We start from the raw sequence: 18776 nt of genomic DNA on the forward strand, positions 1-18776 counted from the left end.
CAGAGAAGAGTTGATCTCAGGACACCACCGTACATATTAGATGGCCAGGAATAATGGACCAGAGAAGAGTTGATCTCAGGACACCACCGTACATATTAGATGGCCAGGAATAATGGACCAGAGAAGAGTTGATCTCAGGACACCACCGTACATATTAGATGGCCAGGAATAATGGACCAGAGAAGAGTTGATGTCAGGACACCCCCGTACATATTAGATGGCCAGGAATAATGGACCAGAGAAGAGTTGATAAAATTCCACCTTTATTAACAATAGAAAAAAGCTCTCCTGTAACACACAAGGCTCCCAGCCTCTGTTAGAGCAGCATGTAGAACAGTGTGGATCCCCTGGGACAGCAGAGAAGACAGGAATCCTGGCTCTGCCGGACTCGGGACCACATTTCCTGTAAGTGTCAAGTGGCAGTGAGGAAGTTTGTAAAAGTTTCGGACAGGAAGGGGCACTTCCCACCCGGCTGAAGCAGCAACAGTCACTTTCCAGGAAAAGATCTCTCTGAACAAAGCCGTACACAAAGAAGATTTAAGGCTTGTGGATACGCGACCTTGAAGTGGAGGCTGGAACAGAACATTGACTTTGTCCTGGTCAAGTTTTGCACTGCGACACCTAGTGGCAGATCTGGTGTACTGGTGTTTTTTTTGTTCTTTTCTTATTGCCAAATACTCTACTTGTGAAGAATGTGGTGTCACCCCGCATACACAATTTCTAACATGTAACAAGAAAATAAAAAGTCAGCATGTGCTACGTATAAAAAAAGAAAGTGTCGAGAAAATATGGAAATTGTGAGGTATCAAGATTTGCATCAGTTCCACCAGGAGCCTGCAAAGCAACACAATACTCAGTAATATGGGCCTGCGTACAAACATGTGGGAACCACCACCATCACTATCTAGTATCAGAATCCCAGCTGTTTTAGGGACTTTCTCCTTTAAGGTCGTCACTACATGTTACTGTACCCATAACACCTTGATTCCTCCTAATCCTAAACATGAACACTCCAATGGTGGTCTCAGTAGGGAGAGGTGAATAAAAGGCTGCCAGACAATTCTGGTGGTGGCTTACAACCTATGAGAACAAAAAGGATTGGGCGTGTTAAATTCCACATGCCCAATCCTTCTTCCCCCTTTCTCCAACATCTGCCTTTGGGAGATGTCAGACGGCCGTATAACACGGAAGATAATTGCATCACAGTACATGGACTGGCCGGCAGCCCTCCTGACGCGAGCATACAAATGCATGCCTTCATGCTCGGGTCTGGCAAGCCACCGGCCAGTATGAGCACTGCGATGCGATTGTTGTCCCTGTTATACGGCCGCCTGACAACACCCTTTGGGAGAGAATTGAGACACCCAAATAAACATTAAAAAGTTTGTCCAGGATGGGGACACACTATTTGACTTCAGACTTGTGAATCTTCACAGTGCACAGTGTGCACATTGTCAGGATTCTTCGGCGCCAGGCGTGTGACCGCAATTATGTGATTTGTTTACATGTAGTCATATGCCGACTAGACGTGCGCGGCCTTGCTCAATACAAGTAAACTGAGCAAAGCTGGACACGTCTAGTCTGAATGTGGCCGGAAGTATTTAAATTGCATATCAATAGTCACAAGACCACCATCTCCCAGCGCAGACACCGGAGAATCCTGGCCGTGCACTCTGCGTGTTGTAAGGATCCACAAGTCTGCAGTCACATAGCGTGCCTGGACAACCCCTTTAAATAGTCAGCCTACTCCACTGAACTCAATGAGCTTGGGCCAACATTTATCTAATGTGTATGGCCACCTTAAATTGTATTACCATATTAAAGACATATTCTCAAAATAGGAAGTTATCTTCAATGCTTAGGCTAGTGGGTAGCTTACTAATCGCTGGGAATCTGATCACCGAGATGTAATTCTATTTAATAGTACTTATATTTAATTCCCAAGGGATGGAGGATAACTTACTGATCGCTGTGGGTGTGATTGAATCCCCAGCGATGCCGAGAACAAGGATCTAGAATCTGGTAAGTAACCGGACTCTGCACAGCCTTGTGGAATACAGCGGAGGTGCATATGCTCAACCTCTCCTCCATTCATTGTCTATGGGACTGCCGGAAATCGAGCAGCGCTGTGCTCGGTTTTATGCGTTAGTCTCATAGAAAATTAACGTAGTGCATTGGAAGTATGGGCATCTTCTCTCCATTCAAGACATGGCAGAGTCTGGATACCAAGTTGCCCTGCTCTTGAGATCGATGGGGTCCCAGCAATCAGTAAGTTATCCACCATTAGATGGATACAGGGCTGTGGAGTCGGTAAGCCAAACCTCCGACTCCTCAATTTCCATAACACGGACTCCGACTCCCTCATACACGGCTCATGTTTAAGTGATAAATTTACTGCTGCACAGATTCATCTCAGCTAAAAGTCTAGACCCTTAGATCAGGAATAGGACAGACATTTATAGGACATTTCAGAACTTTCCCAAATTCTTATGAAAAAAAATATTCCCCACAAACTGCACTGAACTACTGTACCCAATTTATTATATATTTTAGGAGTCGGAGTCAGTCTATTTTATACCGACTCCACCAAAATGGACACAGTCCTGTATGGATAGGGGATATCTTACTCCCTTGGGAATTAAGTATACATTGCATCCATAAAGACATTTCAGTGTGACATCATGAATCCAATACTAATGTTCTACAAGCCTAAAAGGAGGAGTGCCAGCTCTCCTGACATGCCCGGTTCAGTAATTAAGATAACATGTCTGGAGCATATTGTCTTAAAATTGTGCATTGGGTTACTCCTTTTAGAAATAAATGTTTTAAACGGGGTACTACCATTTACCTTGTCAAAGGAACCAGTCCATACACACTGACAAGCTGACTGTATCAGACATATGTGGGAACACACACATGATACGTCAGCTCACTGCGACTAATGAATACATGAACTCCACTATTACTATAAACGTTAAAAACGTAAAGGTACTTAGTGTTTTTTGATCAAAGAGCACAAAAGCCATCCAACCATGTCAAAGCGACCTTTTAATATGGATAGTTCCTAACCACTGCATGTCCAACCTCTCCTTGTGCCAAACCAGCCTCAAGGGCTCTGCACCCTTATCCACTCTTCTTTCCCATACAAACTTTTAACTGCGAGCTATGCCTGGTTGCCTTTTCACTCCCCATTCACATGGGGCTGGTTTGGCACATGAAGAGGTAAGACATTTAGTGGCTAGGGACCATTCATATTAAAAGGACACCTTGACGTGGTTGGATAGCTTTTGTGCCCTTTGATCAAAAATGCTAACCAAGTACCTTACGTTTTTAACGTTTACAGCAATACTGGAGTTCATGTACTCATTAGTGACAGTGTGCTGACGCATATGTATATGGTAGTATAGTGTGTATGTGCGCGCGCTATAATATTATATATATATATATATTATATAGTATATTGGCCACAGCGTATTTGTGCACCCGTACACTATTTTTTTTTTCATTGTTATTTCTTTGTGGGGACACGTCATATTGACAAGGTTAATGGTAAAAGCAGGTTTCTTGGAAGAATAACAAGAGTTTTAGGTAAATATACCCCCAGCATTATTTTATGGTGAATACAAGTATTCAGTAAATTAGACAAGCTAGAGGATCTAACTCGTCCCTTTTTAAAGGATTCCGACCATAATCAATAGTGACTATACACGGGATATTTGCCTGTAGTCTAAGGGAATTGTGGAAACAGTCAAGCAACCATTAATTTCTAGTTACACCTTTGGCTGGCCAATGGAGCAAATGGGAACAATGAACACCGGCCATAAGGGAAACCCACCTGTCAAGACAGTATTGTCGACCGAATATCCTTTCAAAGTTAAACGGCACTTAAAAGGGACATCTACGAAATGCCCATTAAGAGATAATATAGTAGGCACTAAATGGGTTAACACCTCCTACCCCAAAACTTGAGTTTAGAGGACTGTTCCCGATAGGCAGCACATATGGCTGAACCCATTATGAGCACCTTGTAAGCGCCTCAACTTTTACCATGCTCCCGTCCTATAGGCCGCACTTTTACAACTGCTGCTTTCCGAACTAAGTCAATGTAAATGATAAAGTAAAGCATAAACGTATCACTAATTCCTTTTGAATCAGCATAGTACTAGAGCGTTAATAACTATAGGTTTAGCAGGTTCCACATGTTTTAAGCAATGGCTGTACTTTAAAATACTTTTGCATGTAAAAGAAATTAAAAAAAAAGTACAAAAAAAAGTCCCCAAAAAGTGTTAGACGTGACAATGTACATGAAAAAAGTGAGACGTTGTGAATACTTTTGTTTTACATAACCCATTTGCTGCCAGTCAAGACGGCCGTAGGCCAATCCGGCTGTAAAAAAAAAAAAAAAAAGAGTTAAAATTGGCTTACATTTCTTTTTAGGTATTTGATAAAAACAAAAATAAAAAGTCTTAAAAATAATCCTGAGTGTTGGGACTGGTAAGGTCAGTGGCCCATTACCACATTGTTCTTAAATCATGGCAATCCGCTCAGGATTACAGTTGAGGTGGGTGGATGTGCTGCTGCTTCCCGGTGACTTACAACTACGCGCAGCTGCGCTCTGCAGAGCCGCCATAATTGTATCCGTGGAAACTGAACCAAACTCGTAAGCAAAGGTTCCATAAAAGACCAATATGTCCAGGACGAAGATCCACTCGCAGATTGCAGCCAGATGTTGAAGGAGGAAGCTTTCATGGATGAAAAAAACGCCGCCTGGGTATAAAGTTAAGGGTAATATACTCTGACACACAAATTGTCCTCTCTGGTTGTGGCTGAGCACAGCCGGAAATTTAAGAGTAACTAAAACTTTTTATATTTAATAAACCGCCTCTGAAAAGATATAAATCATTACCTTATTTTGCTTCCTTCACTATCAAAGTTCTGTTTTACCTGCCTAGTTCAGGCTCTTTTACAAGCTGCTTTGAACTGCTGCTCAAACACTATTTACTATAACTATTTACTCTCCCTTGGTGAGCTTCTCTGCTCCAATCTGTGTTCAGACAGGGAATGTATTTGTAAATCGCGTTTGAGTACAGATTCTTGCTAGAGCAGCAGTTCAAAGCAGCTTCTAAAAGATCACGAACTAGAAAATTAAAACAGCAATTGAGCACGGTGTTTCAAAGAGAAGGAAGCAAAATAAGGTACCGGAGTATATTACAAAGATTCATAACTTTGCATAGACTGATAAATAATTATAATAAAAAAAAAAAGTTTGCCTACTCTTTAACTCTATATCTAGGCAGGAAATTTGACGTTAGATCACAAAAAGCTCTGACTGATATTTTGCATCATACACCAAGACATAATCAAGGGCATTCATGTTGTTTAGTCTAGGCTTCTCAAAGTGTGAGCCAAGAGTTCCTCCAAGTGCTGGCAATTCGCACAAAGTAGGAACCTAAGCTGTCTGAAAATATGCTGACTCTGCATTTTCAGTGCAGTGTTTGTGGCTTGAAGTGGGTGTACTTAGGAAATAGTTCAGCGGGAGTCTGGAAACTATAAATGCTGCAGACAATGGTGGAGGTCTGGAAAAGGAAAGAATGCTGCTGCTAGAAAAGAGAGGGCACGAATGCTGCTGCCCGTGGTTGGAGGGTGAAAAGAGGGAGACTATGATGCTGCCAGTGGTGGAGGAGCGGAAAAGGCAAAAATGCTGCTGCCAGTGGCGGAAAGGGCGAAAATGCTGCTGCCAGTGGCGGAAAGAGCGAAAATGCTGCTGCCAGTGGCGGAAAGGGCGAAAGGGTAACAAAGTTATTGCAGGAAGGAGGTGGTAGACAGCTGTTGACAAAGGTGGAGAATGGTGCTGTACAGAGGTCTTTTGTTGGGCACTTACTAATGATCAGCACAGATGGTGATGGATGGATGGTGAGGCCTGTGGAGAAAAAGTTAGATACATACACACATTTTGTTGTTTTTTTTCTCTGTATGTAAAGGATACTCAGGACAAGTGATATTAAGGCCACAGTGGTCAGGCTGACCCGCAGATGTCCTACCCAGTAGTCTAGAGCACTGGCAGCCAGATGGTAAGTGAGGATGCAGTTAAGACATACAAACAACAAGCCGGCTGGGAATGCCACTCCTGCGCCAATGTAATGTAAAGACTTGGCATAATCCACCTGCCAGGAACAATGACAAACTACATTACCCAAAGTACCCACACCTTAAACACCCTGTATGAGATAAAGCATGAAGAAGGTCACAAGGTATACAGGTTTTTCAGCTTAATTTATAATTTTCAGTTGTGCCAAGTCTCCTTGTCATCACCATAATTCAGGCTTTACTGGATACATGGATATAATGAGACTGGCTGCTAGGGAAGCATTACTCGACAACCATATAACAGATTGTAGCTGCCCGGTAGTTGTTGCATCATGCCACGCCCAATTCAACCCATTACAATAGATTTTTGAAATTTAGGTGAAGAACTTTAAGAAGTTGGCAAAGAATACCATCAACAAAAAAGTTTACAGGAAAGTGGAAAACAGTACAGTATGTGATAGCACATACGTACAAACTATTGGGAACTTACCTGGAAGTTTCCCACCACGACTAGGCCTGCCGCGTTGGTGCAGCCGGAGATCAGAGCAACAGTGTTCAGCCAGGAGTTGTGGCTGAGCTCGATAACCTGACTGTATCTCAGCAAACAGATGATCACCACTGAGAGAAAGGAGAGTCAGGGAGGAGGGAGGGACGGAGGACACGGGAGCAGGGGATGGGTGGGAAGACACATGCTTGGGTAGAAAGATGGCAATGGGATGGGTGCGGGGGTGATAAGTGTGGTGGGAGAAGGGACAGGGGAATTGATGTCAGTGTGGATTGAAGGGAAGGACACTGGTGGAAAATGTGGACAGTGAAGATACACGACGCTTCCTGGGAAGCACTTACCCATAAAAGCTCCGACATTTCCGATCAGACTGAACAGACAGCTCTCGGGTGGGTACGTGCCACACTTACTGGTTGGACAAGAAAAAAAAAAACAGATTGTTAGTACAACAATTAAATATATATGAGAAGGAAATATGTTGGCAAAGACCATAAGTCACCTGATAAGAGGGACATCATCCAGGGTGCAGCAAGTCTTGGGTGTCCCCTGCTTAGCATTGTCATCGGAACACGTCACGTTGTACGTCCTGCCGAGGGGACCCATACATGTCATTACATAAGGAAACATTGCTTTACCTATATCATTATACTAAAGCAAGCTTGGCCAGCACCTAAAAATATTCCCATGACAGCCCAATGTATTTTACAGCCTTGTATGTAATGAGAGTTGGATCATTTTTCTTATGCAGAACTACTCAGGCCCTCTCTCATCAGCCTCCTCCCAAGACGCGGCACCGCTGACTCCAGGTCTTGTTGCACATTAGTAGGAGCACATGTGGAGTTATGACCTGGTGTATACTCATCCTTATATCACCAAGAAGATGGCCGTCCACCACATTACCACAGAGTATATTATTTCTATACATGTCTCTGGACCCTTGGCTATGGAGGTCAATAAGTGTACAGTGGAAGAAAAGCGTTGTTTTATACCAGTTCTCCACAGGACACACGTGATGGTTCATCACAGCCATTGCGTACCTGGAAGAAAGGAGACCATAAGCCATCATTACCAGAAGTCTACCAACATCCATTGTGACACATAAGTAAGTCACGCCTTCAACTCAGCACTTGCGGGGGTAATACGTGAAGGGACAAAAAGCAAGACAGAAACAAAATACATAAATACCCTGCTGTAAATAAGAAAAAGCAATAATGCATATAAATAACATTGGGCACTTAGTAAACACCGTTATTGAAAAGCGTAGAAGCCATCCCACCAGCGCCAAGGTGTACCCAAGTTCAGGATGGTCCTAACTTCTAGTATTAAAACATTACCCTGCTTCGTAGTAACGTCCTGTGTGAATAAGGGCTGAGAAGTAAAGGGTCCCAAACATGGACACATAGCCCTTCTCAGCCCTTATTCACACAGGAAGTCACTATGACGCATGATAAGGTTTTAATATTAGAAGTTAGGACCATCCCGAACTTGGGTACACCTTGGCACGGGTGAGATGGCTTCTACGCTTTTTTTTAATCAAAAACAGTGTTTACCAAGTACCCAATGTTATTAATGTTATTTATATGCACTATTACTTTTACTTATTTATTTACAGCAGGGTAATTATTTTATTTATTTTGTTTGTCTTGGTTTTTGTCTGTTTTTCGGCCAGTCTGAACATGCGTCTATTTTGCATGCATACCAACTTGACTCCAGTTAATTTCTTTTTGGTTTCAGTAATACGTGAAGGGGCCTGTGACAACACTTCCACAAATATTTCCAGGCAAGTATCGGCCACCAATTCTACTCAGTACAGGTGAGGTGCACGATAAATACTGCAGCGCATGGGAGCCGGCAGGTATCTGCAGACGTGACATTGCTAGGCCAATGGTCATCCTAAAATAAGAAACAATCACCTATTGGACACCCTGTCATTCCTCCGTGCTGCTATCAACATCCCCGACTGTCTGCTGGCATCTACATCCGGCCATGGGAGGCGTCAGGTGACCGCTGAAACCAATCAGCTCCCATTGATTGGCTGCAGCAGTGGTCACTTGACATTCCCCGCCATAGGAGAGACCAGTGGTGGACACCAGCAGCAGTAAAGATTAATGTCAGGGGGTCCAGTAGGTAAGTATATGTGGAGGACCACCACGGGTCCATTTTTCAACTGCTTTGAAAAACTAGAATTTGGACAACCCAAAGTGAAGTTTTACATAGTACCAACCAAAATACGGGAACAACCATGCAATGCAATAACGAGATCGATCCTCCAAATTCAGAGCCGCTCTCTGTTCTAGTTACAAAATGTGATGGAAGGGTTTACTGAGTGGGGTCTCCTTCTATTACATCTACATGCCCTAATAGAGGACACAAGCACGAGACAGTAGTCTGTAGAGGCACTTTAAATGCTCTTTACTTCAGGAGCGCCCTTTTCTAAAAGTATAGTTACTAGCACTTCTGTCAGTCTATATTAGTATAGCATTTCTTCCGTTAATCTTAAGAAACCACTCTTATCTTGTCTGACCATACTGTATACCGCTCACTTATTACGAGAAATAATAAGAGCTTCACACCCACATCCTCTCTACTATATCTGCTTGCACAGTCCCTCTTCTATCTCCACAGTAGCGGGGTTTTTTATAGAAGACTATCCCTTTAACTATGGATATAGCTGAGACATTCACAAGTATGTATATAAAAGGAGTATAACTATATGACATGCACAGGAACCAAGTGCCTGTGGGCAAGAAAAAGCCCCTCTGTCACATAAGAAGACATCAATAAGTCAATGGTGGGGATCCGTTACACGGGTAGAATGGATAATTCCAGCATCCACAATTGAACAAAAATACAAAATATTTGATCACTTTAAAATTGCAAAGACAATTTTTTTTTTTTTTACACGTTTCAAGCCCATGCAGAGCCCACTGTCCTAGCACTTTAACAGTGTGAATGAGCCTCTTAAATAGTCCTGTCTAGCAAATCCTCCCATATCAGACTATTTAAGAGGCTCATTCACACTGCTATGACTAAGGGTCCTTCATGGGCATGAAACGCGTAGGAAAATGTTGTCTTTGAAATTTTAGAGTGATCAAATTAATATTTTTGTTTTTACTTTTTCCAATTGTAGATTCTGGAAATATCCACTTTACTTTATTCACATCCTGGGAACCGACCCACACCTTTGTTATTGCACCGCAGCCAACGAGCTACTATTGTCACCTTGAAGTGGTGAGCTGGTGACTTTTGTCTTTCTATATTGACCCATTATACACTTTGCGTTGGGGCACCGTTGCTTCAAGTTACACCTCAATATAGGACAAACCAGGGCAGCAAAATGAACCTCATCGCAAGCTTTAAATGGAGCCTAAACCTAAGCTAGACACCCACCACTGAGAGCATCGTACACTGGGTACTTACACAATCCATATCCCAGGAATGGAGAATGCAGTCAAGCTGATGGGCAGGACAATCCAGCCAGTCATTAGTGAGGAAGGTCCAGGGGTCAAGGGAGGGGGACGAGCAGGCGGTGCAGGAAGCTCCACTGCTAACCATCAGCAGGCACTCACCAGCAGAACAAGGGGCATTGCACTGACCACCTGTATAGGGGAAGAGAGCGGAGACCATCGTCATGTACTCTGACTCACCGAAGTGTAAGAACAAACTGTAGATACAGACATCATAATACAAGGACACTGCACATGGAACGTTATAGTTAAGGAGCCTAAGCCAGTTTCCTATAAATGCCCCACAAGCACATTATGCGTTGTGGGGTCCATTAGTTCAGACCTGAATTCATTATCAGGATCCACAAGATTCCGTAAGAGGATGTGCCAAAAACAGCAGATATAAGCTACCCACAGGATAGATAAATGTACGAATGCTGGGGGTACGACTGCTAGACCCCTCACTAATCACAAGAACAAAGCCCCCCTGTGTGAGTGTAGTGGTAGTGAGCATGTGTGACCACTGCTCCATGTATTGTCTCTAGGAGTAATGGTCGCACATGCTCAGGGGGAGCCTTGAGCCCACATCATCAGGATAGGCGGTGGTCCTAACTCTGCATAGGAGATAAACGTGTCTTATGAGACAAACCTTTTAAAAGGTTAAGGCTACTGCTATGGTCACGCATCATGAAGATCGCAGAGAAAATCGCATCTATCAATTGTCACAACACAGGACATAACGCGATTTGGGCACAAGACGCACAGGACTTTGCCAATTGTGACATGTCTGCAATTTTTTTTTTGAAAAGCTAAAAATCGCACTTTTAAGAGTTGCAGGCAAATTGGCCATATTAAAAGGGGTTTTCCATGCTTACTGTATATAATATACACATATTAAAGATGTTTTAGGTTTACGAGAATAATAAAATCCTGGAAAACCCCTTTAATTCTAATTTCAGGACAATCCCAGACTCTCAAGACTAATGACAGAAACCAACTCCTTAATTATTCCAGATACTGATTTCACATCCCCATACTGGAGTCACATTGTACAGCACCAACATAAACCATCCCATAGACTTGTGGCCACCGCAAGGGCCGGATTTCGTGCTAATATCATAGGCCTCATTTATCAAATCTGTCCGTTGCTTATAGCAACCAATAAGAGCTCAGCTTTCATTTCTTAAAAAAAAAATATATATATATATATATATACACACACACACATACACCCTAAATAAGTAATCTTGAAATTTTACACTGGCTATTTCATACCTCCTGCCCTTTCAGGAAGAGCTTACAGTAGTTTCCTTAAAGGGTTTGTCCAGGCTTGTCATGAAAGTCTGCAGTTACTCTATGTAACTGCAGATTTATGAATTCTCGCGTATCGCATAGCGTATGTTGTCAGGATTTTTCGGTGGCGGCGTTGAGACCGGGCCGTCATGTGACTGCAAGTATGTGACTTACATACTTCAGGACACATTCCAACTAGATGTGCGTGGCATCACTCAATTCACATGACCACCTGCTCCTGGCAACGGAGAATCCTGACAGCAATGAGGATTCACAAGTATGCAGTCACATAGAGTGACTGTGTTAAACTCCAGTTCTCTCAAAGGTGGCCAAAAGTGTGTCCTTTTTGCCTCTGTTGGGCCAGTATACATCTGTATACCTATTTAGAATACAGCAGCGGACATCACTGTATACCTATACATCCATGGGCAGCACATTGGCTCAGTGGTTAGCACTGTGGTCCCGGGTTCATATTCCACTGAGGACAACATCAGCAGCTCATCGCCCCATATAAACAGGAGATGTGCTGCCGATAACAGGCAGAACTGGGATATTGGCGATCATTCTGTCTCCATCATTGCTCGTCGGCCTGTGTAAACAGCCTGGTAAGTGAGCACCGAACGGCTTGAATATAGTGGGTCAGTGTAAATGGGCCAGAAGTGTCCGAGAACCATCATTCTGAAGTGGGTTAGGTTGAAACCCAACTGATCAAATCTTTATGGCCTATGTACAAATGGGACATCGATAGCTGTATAGGGTTAATAAGCGTCTCCAAATGTCAGCGTTTTCTACATGAAACTCAGGACGATTGTTTATACGCTTATGTGAACTTGGCCTTAAAGTGAAGGCATAAGGCACGAGTAGAGGGTGTGCTGGCAGCATGGCCAAAAAATTGCCCACTTACAATGGACCAATGGCTGCATGATTGTGTTGGACACGTGTGAGATTCATAAATGAGAGAACTGCATGATGATCAATCATCTAATATACATTAAATTACCTAATCAGAATCATTAGTGTAAAAGAGAACAGGAGAGTAAAGCATAGAAAGCACTTGTGGAACAAGTACCCATCAGTACATGCTGGCAGCCCCAGCATGATCTTCATTCACAGAATACAGGCTGCCATAAACCGGGTCTATATTGTGCAAACAGCAGCAGGAGATTTCCCTTGCCCACGACTGCCCCCCTCCATGAGTCAGGGAGTCGGAAGTGTGCAGTATTTAATGGGATTCTTGAATACATCTCATAACTGAACGCAATGCTATTCTAACATTAAGGATCTTCCTGTGGAAAGTGGATGTGATCAAAAATAATTAAAAATAATTCACCGTACAGTAGATATCATGACTTACAATGACTTTCCACTGTTTTCATAGCAAGAACAGCGCAGTGTGCAGATGTGAACATAGACTTTATTTAAAGCCAGCAATACACAGTAGATCCTTTAGACTCTTTAGACTGGCGTATCACCTAAACACACTCTGTCCATCCCAGCTTTCCCCCATATTAAAATCTTCTTCAACTTCGGGTTCAAACCAACCATGCACATAAAAGCCTCTGTCAGGACTGCACTCATACTGGCAGGCGACCAGTCCATGTATTATTATTTATCCTATTCAGTATATCAAGGCTGCATTATACAATATATGTACTTTTTACCTTTTGTGTCTCCCCCACTTCCTCATAGACTGTAAGCTTGCGAGCAGGGCCCTCACTCCTTTCGATATGAGATATGCTTATTCTGTATTGTCTGTATAAGTCCCCCCTAAAATTTGTAAAGTGCTGCGGAATATGTTGGCGCTAAAAAAATAAACTATTATTATTATCCTTGTCAGATGAATGCTCATTTGGCTGTCATAATACATATACATGCTCAGCTCCCAGAGCATGGATGCCGTCTGCATGGGGAGGGAGGACTATGCCGCTGCCAGACACAGCTTAAAGGAACCAGCTATGTTAAAATCAAACATGCCCGATCCTGCCCTCTCTAACATCTGGAAGGTGTGAGGGGGGTCAGAAAGTCTCCAGCAGGTGGTCGCCTGATAGTACTGAAATCAGAAAGCTTGGTCAAAAATTATCTAATGTGCATGTCAGCTCAAGAGGCTTTGCAGTAGGCATGAAAGATTATGAGCACCATGGGGTGAGCCGGGAATGATGACCATCTCCGTACAGTGCATGTGCAAAAAATGAGACAAAATTATTAAGTGTAGAAAATGACATACGTACAAGTCTGGATGTATATATGTATACATATACACACAAATACCACACATCTCATATACATGTGAATACTTGTACACTAATCCTATACATGACTATTGTATAGCTACTCACATGCATATGGTGTGAGTCTATATATCTCAGACAATATATGTATAATTTAATATATATTATACATACGCTAAATATGGTCTGAGATTTTATACATGTACAGATATAAGTAGACACACATCTCATATATATGCCTATACAGTACTCATACACATTTTATATCATATCTCTGTATACACACACACACACACGTGTAGCTGCACATTAATCCTATATATGACTATTGTATAGCTACAAATATGTATATAAGGTGTAATATATATAAGATCATATTTAATGTCTATATATACACACACGTACATGCACATATCTCATATATATGTATCTATACGGCAATCAAATATATAGGATTGTTGTATAAATGTATATCACATATATAAATGTACACACACATACATATGCTTGTATGTACATGTCATTGTATACCCTGTATAATCTGCTATACTCTACAGAGATGTATATTACAGCCACACACCTGTACACGCTGTATATAATCCATGCACACGCTATACATTACACACAGCCATCTGTATACAGACAGGCGGACAGCAGCAGCATGCAGTGCACACTCCACACAACGAAGACAAGAAGGACACGGGACGACATCAAGTAGCACACACTCCTCTGCAGCCCCCCAATACGTACACAGCATTCACACCGGCGACCCCCATGTATACCCACCCGCTCCCCGCTGCCCCTGGGTCCCCCGGAGCCTTCACTGAGCAGACCTTCAACTCATTAAAGTGCCTTACATCGCGGAGGCTCACGGGAATTGTAGTACACGGAGCTCCTCTCGGTATAGCTGCTAAAGACAAAGTGGACTACGTTATCCAGCAGCCCTTGCGGCAGTGGCGTCACGTAACAGGTAATAAGATTGTCAGGAACGTCTTGACGTGCGGAGGTATGTGGAGTGCACGGCGCGGTGACGTCATGGGGTGTGCTCGGCTACGTGTAAACACCGCCTCATAGTGCCGGAGGGCTGGAGTATGGCAGCAGCTGTCACTACCTGTGCTGTACGGCTCTGTGCTGTGCGGCTGCAGCTGTGCTGTTCTTCGCCTATGGCAGCAGAGATGTTACTGTAAATGTTTCCCCGTTAAAAGTGCATAAAGAAATAATTCTGTATACTTGGTGCAACACGAAAACAATTCTTAAGTGTTTTTAGTTAGTACATTCCCCTCAGAAAGTGTTAACGAGAAATAATATTTTCATTATCTTCACCAGGAACAGAGTGACTGAAAATTACACCATATCCCTCACAAAACAAGGCGAAAAAAGACGCAGCCATGGAAACTAATGTGCTCTACTGAATAGCAACAACTCTCGGATTGCAACTATGAGCAATAAAAATGCTTGGTGCGTTAGGCTGCGTTCCCACGATGCGTTTTTCAAGCGTTTCTGCTTGGTAATCCGTGCCCCATGGTCCCCAGTAACAATCCGCATGTTCTGTGCCCATGCTGTGGAATTTTCCGCAGTGGATTTTATGTGCGGAAAAATCCACAGCATGTCCATTATTTGTGCTTTTCCGCATGCGGATTTGCCTACTCAATGCATTAGAAAAACGCATGGCAAATCCGCATGTCAAAAACGCGTGTTAAAATCCGCACACGTTTTTACTGGCAAGGACACGCAGAAATGAAGCGGAAATTTTCCACTTCATTTCTGCATCGTGGGCACATAGCCTAGGGGTTTCCACTATCAGGAAAGTGGAACATAAACAATATAAAATACCTAAATTAACCAATAGAGAAGGTACTCACCCTCCCCTGGTTCAGTGCCGGCTCTCTGCCACTGTTCGGGTCCTGTGCTTTTGGCTGCAGAGGTGATGTGAGTTGTCAACCTGACAAAACACAGAGACCCCGGTAACGACGGAGACTCAGTGCTGGACCAAGGGAGGGTGAGTGATTGCTCTATTGCATAGGTGTCAAACTCCGTCCGTGGGCCAAATCACCCCACACCGAACAATCAAGCATTTCATGGCAAATAGCCAATGGGGTCGCAAGAAGTGTGTTGACCAAAAAAGGCGCAAAATAACTGCCCATGAATTGAGGAAAATCAAGTGTGAAGCTGCCAAGATGCCATTCGCCACCAGTTTTGTCATATTTCAGAGCTGCAACGTTACTGGAGTATCAAAAAGCACAAGGTGTGCGATACTCAGGGACATGGCCAAGGTAAGGAAGGCTGAAAAACGACCACCTTTTAACAAGAAACATAAGATAAAACTTCAAGAATGGGCCAAGAAATATCTTATGACTGATTTTTCAAAGGTTGTAAGAGAAAAAGAGGACTTGTACTCTATAGCGCCACCTATTGGAAAATTTCCCAGAGGAGCATTGCATGGCGAATAAGCCTCCTTACCTTGACGTGCCAGAGCTGGTGTGTCACTCTCCATAAGGAGAAACGTTACCCCTTAGACCTCAGTCCAGAGCCTCACACCTAGCCAAATCAGTTCTCATACTTTGCACTGATGAGGGCCAACAGCCCGAAACACAGTGTCTGCAAATTGAGATTCTGATTTGGCTTTTATCCTAAGTCATATTGCACGACTCGTTAAAGGGTTGATTGTGACTTGTAGGATTGCTGCTTCCAATAGGTGGCGCTATAAAGTACAAGTCCTCTTTTTCTCTGAAGAGACAATTTGCATATTACATTTCCCAGAGGAGCATTGCATGGCGAATAAGCCTCCTTACCTTGACGTGCCAGAGCTGGTGTGTCACTCTCCAAAGGTTTTATGGACTGATGAAATGAGAGTGACTCTTGATGGGCCAGAGGCTGGATCTGGAAAGGGCAGAGAGCTCCACTCCAACTCAGACGCCAGCAAGGTGGAGGTGGGGTACTGGTATGGGCTGGTATCATCAAAGATGAACTTGTGGGACCTTTTTGGGTTGAGGATGGAGTGAAGCTCAACTCCCAGACCTACTGCCAGTTTCTGGAAGACAACTTCTTCAAGCAGTGATACAGGAAGAAGTCGGTATCATTCAAGAAAAACATGAGTTTCATGCAGGACAATGCTCCATCGCATGCATCCAACTACTCCACAGCGTGGCTGGCCAGTAAAGGTCTAAAAGAAGAAAAAATAATGACATGGCGCCCTTGTTCACCTGATCTGAACCCCATAGAGAACCTGTGGTCCATCATAAAATGTGAGTTCTACAGGGAGGGAAAACAGTACACCTCTCGGAACAGTGTCTGGGGGGCTGTGGTGGCTGCTGCACGCAATGTTGATCGAAAACAGATCAAGTAACTGACAGAATCTATGGATGGAAGGCTGTTGAGTGTCATCATAAAGAAAGGTGGCTATATTGATCACTAATTTTTTTTGTTTTTGTTTTTGCATGTCAGAAATGTTTATTTCTAAATTTTGTGCACTGATATTGGTTTACCTGGTGAAAATAAGCAAGTGAGATGGGATTATATTTGGTTTTTATTAAGTTGCCTAATAATTCTGCACAGTAATAGTTTCCTGCACAAACAGATATCCTCCTAAGATAGCCAAATCTAAAAAAAAAAACACTTCAACTTCCAAAAATATTAAGCTTGGATATTTATGAGTCTTTTGGGTTGATTGAGAACATAGTTGTTGATCAATAATAAAAATAATCCTCTAAAATACAACTTGCCTAATAATTCTGCACACAGTGTATGTGGGCCCACTATTCAGAATGGAGGACTATGTGGCGCTCATTATTCTGTATGGAGGACTATGTGGGGCCCATTATTCTGTATGGAGGACTATGTGGCGCTCATTATTCTGTATGGAGGACTAAGTGGGCCCATTATACTGTATGGAGGACTAAGTGGGCCCATTAAACTGTATGGAGGACTATGTGGGGCCCATTATTCTGTATGGAGGACTATGTGAGGCCCATTATTCTGTATGGAGGACTATGTGGGGCCCATTATTCTGTAAGGAGGACTATGTGGGGCTCAGTATTCTGTATGGAGGACTATGTGGGGCCCATTATTCTGTATGGAGGACTATGTGGGGCCCATTATTCTGTACGGAGGACTATGTGGGGCCCATTATTCTGTTCGAAGGACTATGTGGGGCCCATTATTCTGTACGGAGGACTATGTGGGGCCCATTATTCTGGATGCAGGACTATGTGGGGCCCATTATTCTGGATGGAGGACTATGTGGGGCCCATTATTCTGGATGGAGGACTATGTGGGGCCCATTATTCTGGATGGAGGACTATGTGGGGCCCATTATTCTGGATGGAGGACTATGTGGGGCCCATTATTCTGTACGGAGGACTATTTGGGGCCCATTATTCTGTTCGAAGGACTATGTGGGGCCCATTATTCTGTACGGAGGACTATGTGGGGCCCATTATTCTGGATGCAGGACTATGTGGGGCCCATTATTCTGGATGGAGGACTATGTGGGGCCCATTATTCTGGATGGAGGACTATGTGGGGCCCATTATTCTGGATGGAGGACTATGTGGGGCCCATTATTCTGGATGGAGGACTAAGTGGGGCCCATTATTCTGGATGGAGGACTACGTGGGGCCCATTATTCTGGATGGAGGACTACGTGGGGCCCATTATTCTGGATGGAGGACTACGTGGGGCCCATTATTCTGGATGGAGGACTACGTGGGGCCCATTATTCTCGATGGAGGACTACGTGGGGCCCATTATTCTGGATGGAGGACTACGTGGGGCCCATTATTCTGGATGGAGGACTACGTGGGGCCCATTATTCTCGATGGAGGGCTACGTGGGGCCCATTATTCTCGATGGAGGACTACGTGGGGCCCATTATTCTCGATGGAGGACTACGTGAGGCCCATTATTCTCGATGGAGGACTACTTGGGGCCCATTATTCTCGATGGAGGACTACGTGGGGCCCATTATTCTCGATGGAGGACTACGTGGGGCCATTATTCTCGATGGAGGACTATATGTGGGGCCCATTATTCTGTATGGAGGACTATGCGGGGCCCATTATTCTGTACGGAGGACTATGTGGGGCCCATTATTCTGGATGGAGGACTATGTGGGGCCCATTATTCTGGATGGAGGACTATGTGGGGCCCATTATTCTGGATGGAGGACTATGTGGGGCCCATTATTCTGGATGGAGGACTATGTGGGGCCCATTATTC

General features: G+C 43.6%; 1 protein-coding gene across 2 annotated transcripts; it reads right to left on the reverse strand.

The window, feature by feature from the left end:
- Positions 1–246: 246 nt before the first annotated feature.
- TMEM150A (transmembrane protein 150A) lies at positions 247–14563 on the reverse strand. Of its 2 annotated transcripts, none has more exons than XM_073653722.1 (8): positions 14417–14563; positions 10013–10191; positions 7582–7629; positions 7092–7178; positions 6934–7001; positions 6578–6705; positions 5987–6164; positions 247–4767 (listed from the first exon to the last, which is right to left on the reverse strand). In XM_073653722.1, exons 2-8 carry the CDS (start codon positions 10075–10077, stop codon positions 4526–4528), a joined length of 816 nt encoding a protein of 271 aa, XP_073509823.1. In that variant the 5' UTR covers positions 10078–10191; positions 14417–14563; the 3' UTR covers positions 247–4525. The 2 variants fall into 2 exon arrangements, with proteins under 2 accessions (XP_073509823.1, XP_073509822.1); XM_073653721.1 differs by having other exon boundaries at positions 14346–14496.
- Positions 14564–18776: the final 4213 nt, after the last annotated feature.

This window comes from Phyllobates terribilis, unplaced genomic scaffold (assembly GCF_046119375.1).
Source record: "Phyllobates terribilis strain yellow unplaced genomic scaffold, ASM4611937v1 Scaffold_11__3_contigs__length_659146591, whole genome shotgun sequence".
In the NCBI taxonomy this organism is placed as follows: Eukaryota; Metazoa; Chordata; class Amphibia; order Anura; family Dendrobatidae; genus Phyllobates; species Phyllobates terribilis.